This window comes from Felis catus, chromosome C2 (genome assembly GCF_018350175.1).
Source record: "Felis catus isolate Fca126 chromosome C2, F.catus_Fca126_mat1.0, whole genome shotgun sequence".
In the NCBI taxonomy this organism is placed as follows: Eukaryota; Metazoa; Chordata; class Mammalia; order Carnivora; family Felidae; genus Felis; species Felis catus.
In genome coordinates this window covers 49,284,498-49,300,563 of record NC_058376.1, presented here as the reverse complement: position 1 = coordinate 49,300,563, position 16,066 = coordinate 49,284,498, and the positions used below count along the sequence as shown (strand labels likewise).

The 16,066-nt window shown below is 39.6% G+C and overlaps 1 protein-coding gene and 1 long non-coding RNA gene across 2 annotated transcripts in view; one reads left to right on the top strand and one right to left on the bottom strand.

The window, feature by feature from the left end:
• CEP97 (centrosomal protein 97) overlaps positions 1 to 12,639 on the bottom strand; it is a 29,825-nt gene extending 17,186 nt beyond the window's left edge. The window contains exons 1-6 of the mRNA XM_006936013.5: positions 12,431 to 12,639; positions 10,435 to 10,577; positions 9,622 to 9,780; positions 8,222 to 8,323; positions 6,510 to 6,623; positions 5,784 to 5,950 (exon numbers count right to left, since the gene is read on the bottom strand). Of these exons, the coding sequence (XP_006936075.3) occupies positions 5,784 to 5,950; positions 6,510 to 6,623; positions 8,222 to 8,323; positions 9,622 to 9,780; positions 10,435 to 10,577; positions 12,431 to 12,473 (728 nt within the window). The 5' untranslated portion in view covers positions 12,474 to 12,639. The remainder of the gene's footprint in view (positions 1 to 5,783; positions 5,951 to 6,509; positions 6,624 to 8,221; positions 8,324 to 9,621; positions 9,781 to 10,434; positions 10,578 to 12,430) is intronic.
• On the top strand, positions 11,583 to 15,098 carry LOC102899117. The gene is made up of 2 exons (XR_441114.4): positions 11,583 to 12,368; positions 14,785 to 15,098. It is a non-coding gene; the product is annotated as an uncharacterized LOC102899117 (long non-coding RNA).
• Positions 15,099 to 16,066: the final 968 nt, after the last annotated feature.

The following is a 16,066-nucleotide window of genomic DNA, read 5'->3' as shown; positions in this document are numbered from 1 at the left end:
CATGGCCAGCCCATGGAGCACACAACAATAATAAATTCATGTTTTAAGTCACTAAAAAAGCAAGAAGGAAATTTAAAAGCTATAGAGACAAATCACAATGTAGGGCCTTATTTGGATCCTGTTTCCAAAACAAAAACAAAAACAAAAATTTAAAAACTGCCTTTATGAGGACTATTAGAAATGTAAGCACTGAACTAATATCTGATGTTATTAAGGAATTATTACATTTTTTGAGATGATAGTAGTATTATAGTTATTTCATTAAGAGCCCTATCTTTTAGAGATATATACTGAAATAGTCACAGATGAAATTATATGTACTTTGAGATATGCTTGAAAATAAGAGAACAGGGAATGGGTGAAGGTACAGATGACAAGGTTGGCCACGAGTTGTAAACTGTTGAAGTTGGATGATGAATTCATGGGAGGTCATTATACTACTCTTTACTTTTGCATATATGTTTTGATGGGTTTTTTCATTAACATGCCATTGCCTCAATTTTACCATTCTTTTTTTTTTTCCCTAAGTTTATTTATTTGAGATAGACAGAGACAGTGCAAGTGGGGCGAGCAGAGAAGAGAGAGGGAGAGAGAATCCCAGACAGGCTCCATGCTGCCAGCACAGAGCCCGATGTGGGGTTCGAACTCATAAACCATTAGATCATGACCTGAGCCGAAACCAAGAGTCTGACACTTAACCGACTGAGCCACCCAGGCAACCCTCAATTTTACTATTCTTAAATCTACCCCTCAACTTGAAGTTGAGGCTGGATCATTTTAGTATACTTTCTCTATTTTTATAGCATTAGCTTAGCATTACAAAGAGTTTGAAAATCACTTTCAATCCACAACCATTTACTTGGACCTTGATATTAAGGTATCCACATCATACAAACTGTACAGTCCAAAACTGTCGAGACACCCACATTCTACTATAGACAGAAAAGAAACTGGTTCTTTGATAACTGGTTAAATCATGCAAGAGAGTCATGGTGTAAATAAAACATTAGTTTCCTGTGATTTTCCAGTTTCATAAGAAAAGAAAAACTATTTTTGAACAATGAGATATGAGGTATGGCAAGCTGACGAACTGAAGTTATGAAATCCCAACCTTAGTCTAAAGATAAAAATTTTATTTTACCTAATAAAAATAATTCAAAGTATTTCTTCCATGGATTCATTCCTGTGCACTAAATACTGATCATTCAAAATGTTCCTGAAATCTCCTCTAAATTTCCCTAAGTTCTCCTGGCAAGCAGGAGAAAAGTTGGAAAGCTGTCCCCAAAGAAGATCCATAGTAGAAAACAATCACCAACTTTAATGTTAGCCAGCAAGCAACAGTTCTAAGTCATAGATGTTTTGTAGCTGGGAAAGAGAGAAGTGAAAGTAAGAGGAGAGAGAAACAAGGCTTCAGTGTGAATATTCCAGTTTTAAGTGTGTGAGAAAACCCACAAACTGTGGAGCATCAACTACTGTAACATCTGTTTCTCTGCCTTTGCTTCACATTCATCAGTATCATTACACAAGTTTATTAATCCATACAACATTCTCCTAGGTAAAATAATCTCCTTGCCAATTAAAACAGCATTGCCAATTCAAAGAAAAACAAAATTAAAAATCATTCAGCTTAACCTATTAATTTCAAATCATTGCAATATGATTCTTCTCTTGAAACTGAAGGAATAATTTACATAATAGAAGTAACAACTATTAAGAGAGAGAACTTAAAACAATCTGCTGTTTCTCATTAAAGAAAAAAAGGAGTATTAGATGAAATGATATTTAATATTTGCTTTTAAAATATTCCACAAGGGGGGGCGCCTGGGTGGCTCAGTCGGTTAAGCGTCCGACTTCAGCTCATGATCTCACGGTCCATGAGTTCGAGCCCCGTGTTGGGCTCTGTGCTGACAGCTCAGAGCCTGGAGCCTGTTTCCGATTCTGTGTCTCCCTCTCTCTCTGCCCCTCCTCCGCTCATGCTCTGTCTCTCTCTGTCTCAAAAAAACATTAAAATATTCCACAAGGGGTAGAGGGGTGCCTGGGTGGCTTAGTTGGTTAAGTATCCAACTTCAGCCCAGGTCGTGATCTCACAGTTGTGAGTTTGAGCTTCTCATCGGGCTCTGTGCTGACAGCTCAGAGCCTAGAGCCTGCTTTGGACTCTGTGTCTCCATCTCTCTCTGCCCCTCCCCCACTCACACTCTGTCTCTCTCTCTCTCTCTCTCTCTCTCTCTCTCTCTCTAAAATAAAGATCAAAAAAAATTTTTTTTTAATATTCCAACAAGGGGCACCTGGGTGGCTCAGTCAGATAAGTGTCTGACTCTTGATTTCAGCTCAGGTCATGATCTCACAGTTGGCGGGATCGATTCCCATGTTGGGCTCTGCACTGACACTGTGGAACCTGCTTGGGATGCTCTCTCTTCCTCTCCCTCTGCCCCTCCCCTGCCCCTCCCCTGCTTGCTCACTCTGTCAAAATAAATAAGTAAACATTTTTTAAAAATAATAAAATAGTCCAACAAAAAAAGTGGGCAATACATGAAACAAGATAGGCAAAGTTGGTAATTGCTGAAGGAGTATGGTGGGTATTTAGGTGTTCACTATGGTACTCTCTCTACTCCAGAATTCTGCTCTGTAAGTTCTGATCTCCAACTAAACAACAGAGGTGTAGCTTGGGACTAGGATGCATAAATAATAAAACAAATGGAAACAAATTCCAAAAGAACTCCAAATACTGAGTTCTACACAAAGGTGCTGGTCTTTGCACAGGTGTGCCTCTCTCTGAGAAAGCACTCAGTCACAGCACCACAGGAGTGGCTGACTGCTCAACTTACTCTTTCCAGTGACACACACATTCAACATGTGGCTACCTGAAGTCATCCAAGAACCTGGAATACTTTTCATAATGAAGAAAATTTTTAATCTGGATGTTCCTCGCAAACAACAGGCTGGGTAGATACAAAAACTGGAAATTCCTTCCTGTCCTTCAGGGCAATCCCCAAGGTTGACCAGGAAAATGTGTTGAACACTGCTCAGCTACTCATATGACAGCTCTCCCTTATAATAATTCCGCCCTCCTAAACAAAACTTCCAGAGTTGTGGGTTGTTTTTTTTTTAAAGTTTATTTATTTATTTTGAGAGAGACAGAAGACAGTGTGAGTGGGGGAGGGGCAGAGAGAGAGGAGGAACAAGAGAATCCCAAGCAAGCTCTGCACTGTCAGCGCAGAGCCCAACGTGGGGCTCGAGCTTATGAACCTCGAGACCATGACCTGAGCCTAAATCAAGAGTCGGATGCTTAACCAACTGAGCCACCCAGGCACCTCACTATGTTCTATTCTTACTCTCAGTGGTGACTATGTAGGTATTTTTAAATATTATTTTTTAACTATATCTGAATTATGTGATACCTTGCAGTTTTTTTTAAATGTTGGGGCAGGAGGGTGGGGAGAATCTGTTGCTATTGTGCTATCCTCCCAACTCTTCCTTCATTCCATACTTATTTAGTGTAGGATGACCCCACGGAAAGACCACCCCAGTGAAAGCCTACTTCTTCTCTACTTCCTGAAATCTCTGAAATCAGAGAAAGTTAAAAAAAAAAATGCAAATTCATCTTAAAGTCACCTGTATTAAAACTATTTCCACAGTGTACAAACATAGCCTTTGCATTATTATTCATCTATTCAACAATTCATCTTCTCATCTCTTTTTTTTTTTTTTTTAAGTTAGCTTTATGTCCAATGTGGGTCTTGAACTCATTACTCTGAGATCAAGAGTCACATGTTCTAGACACCTGGGTGGCTCAGCTGGTTAAACGTCTGACTTCAGCTCAGGTCATGATCTCACAGTTTGTGAGTTCAAGCCCCACACTGGGCTCGCTGCTGTCACTGCAGAGCCTGCTTCAGATCCTCTGTCCCCCTCTCTGTCCCTCCTTGCTCACGTTTTCTCTCTCTCTCTCTCTCTCCCTCTCTCAAAAATAAAAATATAAACAAACAAACAAACAAGTCACATGCTCTACCAACTGAGTCAGCCAGGCACCCCAAATGTCTTCTGCTTTTTAGCATTTGCTTTAGTTTCTATGAAACACCTCAATTTTCAGTCTCCATCTTTAAGTAATACTGACAATTATCCTTTATTAAGCACCTATTATATGATCAGTATTATGCTATATGCATTATCCTGATCCTCAGTCTTGAAAGCTATTATCCACATTTTACAGATGAGAAAACAAAGGCTCACAGAAACTAAGGAACTTGTCCAGGCCACACAGCTAATAGGTGGGAGGGAAAGATGCGAAGCCTTCTCTTGTCCCTTTTCCCAGGTCTCTTTTTACAACAAAGTCTTATCTCTGCCCATCTCACCTCCTGCCTCCTACATGAAAATGTTGCCAGTCATACTTGCATAGAAAAATCTCACAAGTATTTTTTCTGTTAAAGGAAGAGCCAGAGAAGATAATCAGATATAAACCCATATTCAAGCTTTAGAACTACCCATAGTTGAAAACAAAATAAGGTTTCTGAGTACACCGCAACACACTGCAAAAGACAAGCCACACTTTTTTGTAGGCAAACTACACCCTACACATGTCCCTCCCCTACACTATGTAGGTCCTGACTGCCATTCCTCACTGCCCCATGCCTTATTGAGCAACTAGATGAAGCAGCAGGAAGAAGGAAGAGGAAAGCCCTGTCAGTAATCTACCACTCATCCTCCCACGGGCATACCCCTCAAGCAGCTACTATCAGTCTCTAGTACAGATGGAGAGAAATGGTAAGAAATAACATACATGTTGAGTCCATGAGTGCATGTAGGTATGCAGTGAGAGGGGGAGGTGAAATGAGGCACAGTGAAGAGAATACACTCATCTCAATTCTCATGCCCTTTAACTCTGCTCTCCCCCTCTTGTCCACATCCTAGTTTCTTATCTCCCCTAAAGCTCTGATTCCACTGACCACGTGTCAGTGTCCAGAATACCCCATCATGCAGAGGTACCAGCTCCAAGTGTAGAAACCATCCATGATTAGAGAAATAGGGGAGTTCCACTTCTGCTGCTTCACAGGGAGGAGTAGGGGAGGACCAATCAGCATGCCTACTACCAGTTCCAAATGGGAACTTGGCAGGAATTTTCCCACAGAATCACTGTTATAAATGGTAGTTGGGTCCTATTATTAATACCACCCTTACATATAGGATGGATTAGAAGCTTTTGTGGGATTGATCTGAGACCCTATATAGCATCCATAACATGATTTCTACAGAAAACGCACCAGGGGTGACTGGGTGGCTCAGTCGGTTGAACATCCAGCTTCAGCTCAGGTCATGATCTCGTGGTTTGTGGGTTCAGGCCCCGCATCAGGCTCTGTGCTGACAGCTCAGAGCCTGGGGCCTACTTTGGATTCTGTGTCTCCCTCTCTCTCTGCCCCTGCCCCGCTTGTGCTCTGTCTGTCTCTCTCTCTCTCTCTCTCTCAAAAATAAATAAACATAAAAAAAAAAAAAAAATGCTCCAAGCCTCTGAACAACCAACAAAAGACCTTTTAGAAATCAAATTGTTGTAAGTTGGGCATTAAGTTAAACTCACTAGCCCCAGCATCTGGGGCTGATATTTATATCTTATCCCTTCTTAGGATAGAAAATCCTAAACGACCAGCATATAGTTTGCCATATGATTGCATTAATGATCTTAATTTCTAAATGCACATTTTAAGAAATATTTCGTTTATTAAACTGTAGCCAGCTAGAAATGGTCTTTATGGTAACTTCCATGATTAATGTGATATTAAAGAGGTCATGTTCACCTTTCCTTCTGAGAAATCACATATCCATCTAGGACTCTGAGGTTTAAGCACCAGCTGACGATGTATGGCCGATAGTCAAACCCTGGAATGGACGGTGTTGCCATCACACAAGGATTGTTCATGATTGACAACTGTTCCAATTCAGTTAAGGATGCCAAAAAAGAGATCTGAAACAAAGGATATCTTTGTTGAATGAAATAGACTATTCATTATCAAGCACAGGGCTTCCATTGTTGATTACACATCTTTGGCAGTTTGAGAATGCAACAATTTCCCTCTTGTTCTGAAAAGCAACAAGTACCACTCTTACATTATCCAAAGGCTTCCAAAATTCCATCAATATGACCATCTGTCCTTGCTTCACAAAACCGCTTACAAAGTATCAGCAATGTTTCCTAATAGAGAAAATCCTATCTTGAAAACATAGTAGCCAGAGAAAGGTAGAGTGTCCTTTATTGACCCCTTTAATGTATATATACATCTACCACAAATCCTTTCCAAATGGAACAAAAGTTGCAGCATTACAAATGAAATGAAGCGTTAATGACCCACTGACATCAAAAAAAAGTAGAAAGAAAAATAACGATCATCTTGAGTCCAGTGTTTCATCTTAATGGTAGTGTCTTCCAAGATGCTCACAGTTCACAAGCGAGCTCACAACTTTATCCTGCATCTCTTCTATTCTTTGTAGCTTCCTGGATCCCACAAAATACCCTCAAATTTTACCTCATTTAGGTCGCGGATTTCATTTTCTGCCAAGGAAAGTATAGCAAGACTTCTGGGTAGATAAGCTGGTGCCATTCTAAGAGAAGTGATGATGTTTCCATGTAAAAGCAGGGTCTTGAAGGTAAAAACAGAATGAAATTACAAATGAAAAAATTACAAATGTATCTATTTTGACATAACCAAAATGGTGAGTATGAAAAATAAAGGGACCTATTTTATTATACTTTTCATCACTTACAAAGCAAAGATTAATAACGCTGCAAGGGTCCTAGGTGGTCTTCTAATCCAACTTTCTCTTTTCGTGTCCACATTCTGAGCTCAAGAACGTTTAAAGATGTGTCCAAGAACACACACTTGGTACAGTAACTAGCATTTTTTGAGATTTAAGTTATTAAAACTTGAACAATTTCCAACATATTGTTCATTTCCTTTTAAAACATCAAAATAGGGGCACCTGGGTGGATTGGTCGGTAGAGCATGCAACTCTTGATCTCATGGGTTATGAGTTCAATCCCACAATGGGTAGAAAGATTACTTAAAAATAAAACCTTTAATACAAAATCAAAATAAAGAGTGAGAAAAGTGAAAGACAACATTAAAAGAATCACATATATGGGTGCCCGGGTGGCTCAGTCAGTTGAGCATCTGACTCTTGATCTTGGCTCAGGTCATGATCTCACAGCTTGTGAGATCCAGCCCCATGTTGAGCTTTGAGCTGAGAGCTTGGGATTCACTCTCTCCCTCTCTCTCTCTGTCCCTCCTCTGCTTGCACTCTCTCTCTCAAAATAAATAAATAAACTTAAAAAAAAATCACATAAAGCAAATTTTCCAAAAGAGGGAGGTAACCCACAACCCACAATTTACAACTATATTCTCTTGAAAGCTAAAAGCTTAAGAAAGGTAGAACATGCTATTTTCAGATAAAGCTGATTCAAATTATGTCAGCAACAATGAATAACTAAAGGCTTTGAATACCCAGGGTTCTGATAAAATAATCATTCCAGGAAAAAAAAAATCCTTAGTTCATTTGAATTCTCTTAGTATATGGACACATCAGATTGTTTACAGTAATTGCTGCTAAAAATGATTTATGCTCAAGACATGGGGAACGGTGAGTTAATAACACTGCTTCTAAGGTTTAACAAATTCACCTAATGCTAATAATATCCAACGATGCAAAAATATGGAAAAAGCCTACATGTTTTTGAAGCTTCAACTGCAACTGTTACTTATTTGATTGCATAATTCATTCCTCTCCATAAAAAGTGCTATATATTACAGGTTTACTTTTTAAATTAAAGTGAAGTTACTTTTGATAACTTAGTGATAACTATTACTCAAAAAACAGCCATCCCGAGTGTCAAAAAACAGATTCAAGTTCAGGAATGATTACATGTCAGCCCAATATGTTACATATTACATAGCTACGCTGCTAGTGTTGGCTGATTAGACATAAAGGGGACTTCATTATGTTCAAAGGATGGCAAATAAGAATTAACCTTGACTACAATGATCAGTTTTAATTAAAATAAATCAATTACAGAAACTAACAACAGAGTATTTTATACTTCATTTCTGGTACTCTAATAGAATTTTTATCAGAAGTTACGATCTGTTCTTCATACAGAGTAGGATGATTTTAGGCCAATCAGATCACTTTCTTTTGGTATATTAATATAAAATTTCAGAAATGACATAGCAAACAGACTTACCTTCAGTGATACCAATTTCGATAGATCACCAATCTGGGGTATGTTATTGTCTGATAAATCAAGGTGCTGTAGAGCTGTGCAGCTACTGATTTGTTCTATGGCCTGTCACAAGAAAAGCATCACACAAAATCAAAAAACAAAATTCTTCCCTAGTTCCTCGTAGCTGAGTCTTCCAATTGTAAGCAGAGGAGGAGAGCTCAGCAAGAGAAAGAGGGGGCAGTAATAATAGAATTTGGTAAATTCTTATGTAACAAGCTTCCACCCTCATTATCCCTCTGAGAGTAGAACCATGTCATCCCAGATATTTATAGCTTCAAAAAACCTTAGTGATAACACATGACAGTTGGTATAGTATAGAGTTTATAAGTAAAGAGTGGAACCACACTGGATGGATTCAAATCCTGGCTCTGTAACTTCCTGGCTATGTGACCTTAAGCAAGTTACTTTACCTCTCTGGACCTCAGTTTCTCATTTATGTAATGGACATAATGACTATACCTACTTCATAGGCTGTCATGACATTGAATGAGTTGACAGTTAAGGTGCTTAGAATAGCATCTAGCATTAATTAACTGATCAATAAGTCAGCTATTACTATCATTTAATTGAGTCCCTCATCTAACATATCAAAAAATAGGACACAGAGATTTTAACTTACCAAAATTTTAGAGCTACTAAGTGGTGAAAGCAGGACTAGAGTCCAGATCTCTTGACTTTTATTTTGCATTTATTTATTTTTAATATAATTTATTGTCAAGTTGGCTAACATACAGTGTATACAGTGCGCTCTTGGTTTTGGGAGTTGATTCTGTGACTCATCGCTTGCATACAACACCCTCTCTTTACTTTTAAAACAGTATATTCTCTACTATATTATTAAGCGTTTATTCAAAGCTTAATGCAGCATGATACAGTCTCCCTCCTAACATTCCATTCTACTGTTTGATCTATTCCTCTAAGTATAATATAGATTCTTTGTCCACATTGAAAACACTATGGGACTGTGTTATGTGTTTCAAAATAAATTATTTTTTCAGTTTATGTTAACTGAAATGATCCCCTGGGAAGTGGGAGTAGGTACTTTCACGTTTTATTCTATTTATTTCTGTATTCACTATTATAGTGAATACCTTTGTAAATTAAAAAAAGAAACAATTCGGGGCACCTGGGTGGCTTGGTCCGTTGGGTGCCTGACTTTGGCTTAGGTCATGATCTCGCAGTTCGTGGGTTCAAGCCCTGTGTAGGGCTCTGTGCTGACAGCTCAGAGCCTGGAGCCTGCTTCGGAGTCTGTGTCTCCCTCTCCCTCTCAGCCCCTCCCCTGCTCATGCTCTGGCTCTCTCTCTCTCTCTCTCTCTCTCTCAAAAATAAATAAACATTAAAAAAAAAAAAAAACAATTCACCTTGAGATTATTTCCTGCCAAATTCAGCCATTCCAAATGTACTAGATCCTTTAGCCCTTCCACATAGCCAATGCTATTATGAGGCAAATTTAACACCCTGAGTTGGGTCAGTTTGGCCACACCCATCATTCGCACCAGCCGATTATTAGCCACTGACAACTGTGGAAAGGAAAAGATATCATTATTCTTAGTAAAACATGCATATTATTTTCACATGACAATGGTTAAAAAGATTTGTTTACATGGCCAAATATTCCCAAATATGCAAACCAAGTTTGAACTTTTCACATATTTTGTCTAAATACTCTACAGTGTTTGTTGTTGTAAGTTGTTCCTAAGCAATGGAGAATATACATAAAACTGAGCCATCAGAACCTCTCCAACTATTCAAAAGAAAACACTTTTAACAGAGAAATTACTTGAGAATATAAGCTCCACAAGAATGAGATCCTTATAATGTCTGGCAAAATCTAGAGCAGTACCAGATATATAAAGGGAGACCAATAAACATTAATTGAAAGAATGAATGAATGAACTCTTTACCTCCGTCATAACATAAAAGGTTATCTTAGCAACACAATGCTTTGCCAACATAAAATATTTCCTTTTTTAACAAATGCTTCTTTTTCTAGTCTATTTTAAATGCAGCACATAAATAAATGTTCATCTTCAAGGAAAACTGTCATGTAAAAATTTAAGGTAACATTTACTGCTTTCCAGGCCTGTATAGTTGCTTTTTGTTAGGTTATTTTATTGTTTTGTATAATAATAAACTGGTTGTATATAACTATTTCCCCAGATAGCAATACCTACCTGTATTAATCGTCTACATTTCTCAAGATTTTCCAATTTAATAATTTGATTTTTATCCAGAATCAAAGTATGAATATCAGCTTCACAGGGTAAGTTTGGAGTTAATTTCTGTAGTCCCTGTCCTGACCAGTTGACCACTGATCCTTGAAAATAGAAGAGAAATTGTTAGAAAACACAAATACAATGGTTGAGCATAGGGATGGAATTATATTCATAAAATCTCTATATTTAAGGTTAAAAAACACCAGGGCATAATAAATATCAAGATTTAAAAACTAAAGCAATCAAGTTCTAAAAGACCACAGATTGAAATTATTCACTTTCTCTCAGAAATATCAAAAATTACACCTAAAAATCTGTGATATTCTACTCAAGTTTCTATGATGTAATGCTGTGGAATGCTTCACATTTAAATATGAACTATCCCATATTTTGTGGCTAAGTAATGATTGTATTTTTTTTAATGGAACTAATCTTTTGATAGAGATCAACCTGCTTGCAATCTAATTACCAGTATATCCTAAAGTCCCCGATTATTTTAAAAATCATAGTTCAGTTAATTTATCTATGAATTGAGAACAATACACTTGATTGAGGTGGGGATAAAAAAAAGAAATGATATAAACAAAACTTAGCCCCATTCCTGGCCCACAGAAGCCAATAAAGTAATTTAGTTTCACAGACGTTTCAAATCCTATTTCCCCGGGTTAACCATTGTGCTATCTTGGGCAGGTTATTGACCTCTTTGGGGCTCACTTTTCCACTCTATAACATGGGGATGATAATAATATTTGCCTTACAACGTTGTTCTACAGAGAAAAGGAGATATTAAAAAAAAAAAAAAGCCTCAGAACATCATCTGGCTCACATAAAAAGTACTCCTTAAATGTTTACTGCTATCACTGTAGTTCCCGTGGTGGGCTGGGGGGGGGGGGGGGGGTGCAGTTTAAGAGAAGCAGATATCAAAAAGGGGTGGGGCCACAGAAACTGCCAATTTCAAATTTATACCCAGATTAAGATTACTGTGGGAAATAATTATGCGAGATTGCTCTCCTGAAAGGTTTCAACGTTTTTTTCATTGTCTAATGGATTCTAGCATTGGCGGGGGGGGGGGGGGGGGGGGGAGGGGGGGCTTGTCACGGGATTCTCTGAGAATTTGGTGAAAGCTATGTGCTGTGCAATGAAAATGTAGTCTTTGCACGGGGTCGACAGACCCCTTGGAACTATCGATTTCCGCCCCCACACATACTCCGAGAAGTTACGGCCCTCAGATAATGACCCCCAGATCCAAGCTTTGGAGAGAGGACTCGACCAGCCCCGGACCCAGTAGGCTGCAGCGGAGCCTCGGAGCCGTAACCAAAACAAAGGAGCTCGGCCCATGCCCGGCGACTCCCGGTCACAGAAGCATCCACACCCTGCGCTCCGCTGGGTGGCCACCAAACCCGATCCCAGGACCTGGTCTGCAAAACAAGGGGTGTAGAACTGTGGCCTCTAGGTCCCCCTAGATTTTATCACAGCCACCGGACACTTCCAAAAAAGGGTTTAACGTCGGTCAGGGAGCTGTGGTTGAAAGACGGTTTCTTAAACGTGATAGGAAGCTAGGGGAAAAGGAGACAGGCAAAGCTAAAGAGGGAGATCCGGCAGTTTTCACTTGGGCATCCAAAATTCGAAGTAAACATCCAAGAAAGGTCACCGCAGCCCGAAATCTACCACCCAAGCAGCTTCAGAAGCGCGGGAGCCAGGGAGCCCGGCCACGCGAAGGACCCTGGGGATGTAGTCCCCAGGTCGACCCTTTCCGCAAATCCGCAGAACTAGGCAACACTCAGGAACTACAACTCCCAGAAGGGAGCGCGCCTCCGCGACGCCCACAGTCCCGCATCGAAAGAACTGGTACAGAACTGCACACCTAAACCCAGGCTCCTTCTCTCCACCAGGTAACTATTTAACTTAGTTCCGTGGAGTAAACCTTAGGTCTCAAGGGTGAGGATCGCCTTACCATCTCCAGGAGGCAAAGCCGCGTCGACGCGCGCCACCGCCATACTTCCCGCTTGCTAATAATACCAAGCAACCGTCCTCCAGCTGCTTGGTGGAGCCTGTAGTCAGGGGGCAGCAGCCGGAAACTACAGCTCCCAGGATGCACGGCAACCAGACGGCCCAATTGGCTGGTCTGCACCTAATGGTGTAAAACCCGGGTTGGAGTCTGAGCCGCAGTGTGTTCAGGAACTCGGGTCAGCTCCCTTTTCTGACAAATAAGCAACTGTATTGTTAGATGATCGTTTCACTCCCTTTTCTAGGTGTCTCCGAAATTTGACACTTTTTCCATTGAGATAATTATAAGGTCGCTATTTAATGCAGACCGAATTTGAGCGCTCAGTGTTAGAAGTCCTCTCACTGCATAGGTGGCTGCCCCTTCTTTTGACAATTCTGAATAAGTTGAAAGTTTTCAACTCTGCTATAAGAATGACTTGGGAGATCTTGTTGAGATAGTCAAAATGGATACATTTCATATGAAAATTTAAAGCATTCTGGGATAGAAAGTTCTATAAAGTATTTTTAAGTGGTTCTTGAATATTTAAAAGAAATTTAGACCTGGGTGTATATTTAATAAGTATGAACCTAGGATTTTTCCAAGGAGTATACAAGAGAAGTTTACAACATAGTCTCCAAATTCAAGAATTACACTTCCCAACGCTACGGGAGGCTTACACCTTTGATATAACTATTTCCTGATAACTAGCATGATTGCAACTATAAACACAGAAAGATCTCAGCAAATGGAGAAAGACAGAAACAACAATCTTCAAAGAAGACTTGAAGGAGGAAGTGAAACGGAGCTAGGGCTTAAAAGATGTGTAGACTCTAAAACGATTCAGAAGTACATGAAAGACATTAGCACAGGCTGCAGGGGAGGGTAGGTGGTAATGAGGTTATTCTCAAAAGAAGTGAAAAACTAACCTAACAGCAGTACAGAAGGTACAAAGGGAACTTCAACTTCTAGTACACATGCCTCCATTCCCCTTGCAACCTTTATTATGAACTCGCCTCTTGCTGGAACAGCATTGTAGAAAATCTCTGATCATTTGTGTTTGGGGAAATCTGGTAACTCACACTTTTGGATTTCCAGGCCCTTGATCCTGTGAGCATTCCCTTCTTCCTGGGTTCTCCTATCTCTGTGACTACACCTGCCTTAACTCCTTTTTTCACTCAATTTCCCACTGATTTAGTCTGAAGACAAATTTCCTAGTTCTGAAGAGGTAATTAAGACTAGGAATGTTTCTCTTCTAACCAAGAGACGCCTTACCTAGAAAGTGCAATTTTACTATATAGGTGTAAGAACAAAGTGAGTCTGAATACTGTCTCCTACTTTTGTTCCAGGAATATCTCGTGAGAATTGAGGGGAGTCTCTGGCGCAGAGAGAGAGAAAGTGTTTACAATTCTCTCTAATTTAGCAGGGTAATGACTTGGGAGGGGGATCCTGGTAGCCCAGAGGATACCTGAGGAGTAAAGTTCCCTCTTGCAAGTTTTTTTGTTTTTGGTTGTTTTTTGTTTTGTTTTGTTGTTATTGTTTTGTTTTGTTTTGTTTTGTTGAGCAAGAGGGAGAGAGACAGAGAGAATGAATCCCAAGCAGTCTCCTCACTGACAGCGCAGAGCTGCCCTCGGGGCTCAAACTCATGAACAGTGATATCAATATCAAGATTCAGACACTTAACAGACTGAGGCAACCAGGCGCCCCTATTGAAGAATTTTCTTATTGAAATTCTTTAACTTTGGTTCTAACCTTCTTTTTGATTTACAAACCACTTCAATAATCTGAAAGGGTTGCAGCCTTTCTTCCAGACAAGTGGACAGACAAAATACATGAACCTATCAGTGTATAACTTTTTGCACTCTTTGGGTTTTGTTATTGTGTGTAACACTTATTAAATAAGAACAAATAATAATAAGGAATGTTAATATTCATTCAGGATTTCTAGATTTTCCATGAATAGATATAGTGACAGTTCCTCTTTCCATGTCATAAGTCACAGATAAGGGAGCAGGACCATAAGAGTCTGCCAATGACTACTAACCAAAGAAGAAAATGTTTACTTTTATGCACCTAAACCTTCACATAAAGATTTTTTTAATAAAAAAAACTAGCACATTTTCAAAATCTTTACAGTGTTAAAATTCTTGTAATGATATGGGAACTAAAGGAACCCCATGAAAAAAAAACCTGCATTTTTTTCTCCTTTTCCTTCTTATATTCTTGCTAGGACCTACATGGCTCCCCTATACGTGGCTTATAGTACCAGTAATGTATGTCCTTGTACATGTCAAGGAGTTAATGATTTCTTTGGAATCTTCCAGCACAAAAGTAACATCTAAGGAGCGAGGTCATCATGAACATTTTCTAAGACCACTGACTCCAGACACCTTGACACCAGGACCACTGGCTCCAAGGCATAAACGACTCATGAAGGACACCTGAGCACTTGCCCTTATTTTGACCAGTTCCTGGATGCCTGACAGAACATGTACACCAGACCAACATCCTCAGTAAAAACTCCAGACCCCAAGCAAAGATGAGACTCATTCTCCTTTTCCTTTCTGAGTCTCCTAGATGCTCGGTCTGTATCTGCCCTCTCTAGATCTTCAATAAATGCTACTTTCACTTCTTCCCAGCTGCTGTTTGATTTCTGCCTTGTATAAAGCCAAGGATCGCATTGGCTGGTCCTACGGGACCCCCTCTGGGTCCTCAAACCCAGCCAGCCTAAATTATTGAGAAGAGTTTGTAGTTTTAAAGCTTTAAATCTTCAAAGTTATTATACTTACTTTTTTTTCAAATATAAGTTCTCATCCTAATGACAAAGCCTCCTTTGTTTTGTGAAGATATATTGCACTACCCACAAGTGTTGTTCCAGTTTCTTTTCTATTTGTGTTATCTAAACTTGTATATAATGCTCTCCTGAAACTGCTCTGTTAAAGGTTACCATTCACGATTACAACAGTCTCCTTCCTGCCACTATTCTAGTCTTCAGTTCATCCTTGTTACATGAGCAGTTTAACCTTCTAAAACACAAGGTTCATTTTGTCCATCCCTCACTCAAAAACACCAAATGAAAATTAGTGGAATGAATGGTGGGAGGTATGTGAGGCCAGATTATGTTAGCTCTTGAAAGGTGAATTTCAAGAGGGAAGTGTTTGAGGAGGGGATTAACACGCTAATAGGGGTTTTACTTAGATAATGCCAGTAGCACTGGGCAGCTGCATTACAGATGCAGGGGATGACTCAGGGCTATCAGCCCTTGCAGAGATCAGGTACACTGTGCTGATACAAAGGAAAGTGTTGTGGGGCCTAGGCCTGACACCCCCCCACCCCCACAAATGCTCCTTTGTTGAAAGGTTCATAGTGTTGGTCAGCAGAATCCTCCTACTTGATTTGAGTTTGCAAGGTTTAACATATATATAAGATGAGGCAATTTAGTTAAATAAATTAGATGTACAAGCTGTATCTGAAGCACAAAAGACTTACTGTGGTGTGATTTTAAAGGGTTCCTGGTTCACTTAGGATGTGGGACTGTGCCCAGGAACATCTAGCCAGTCTTTTAAAAATCCATGACTATACTTAGTTGACTCTATAATAGGAATA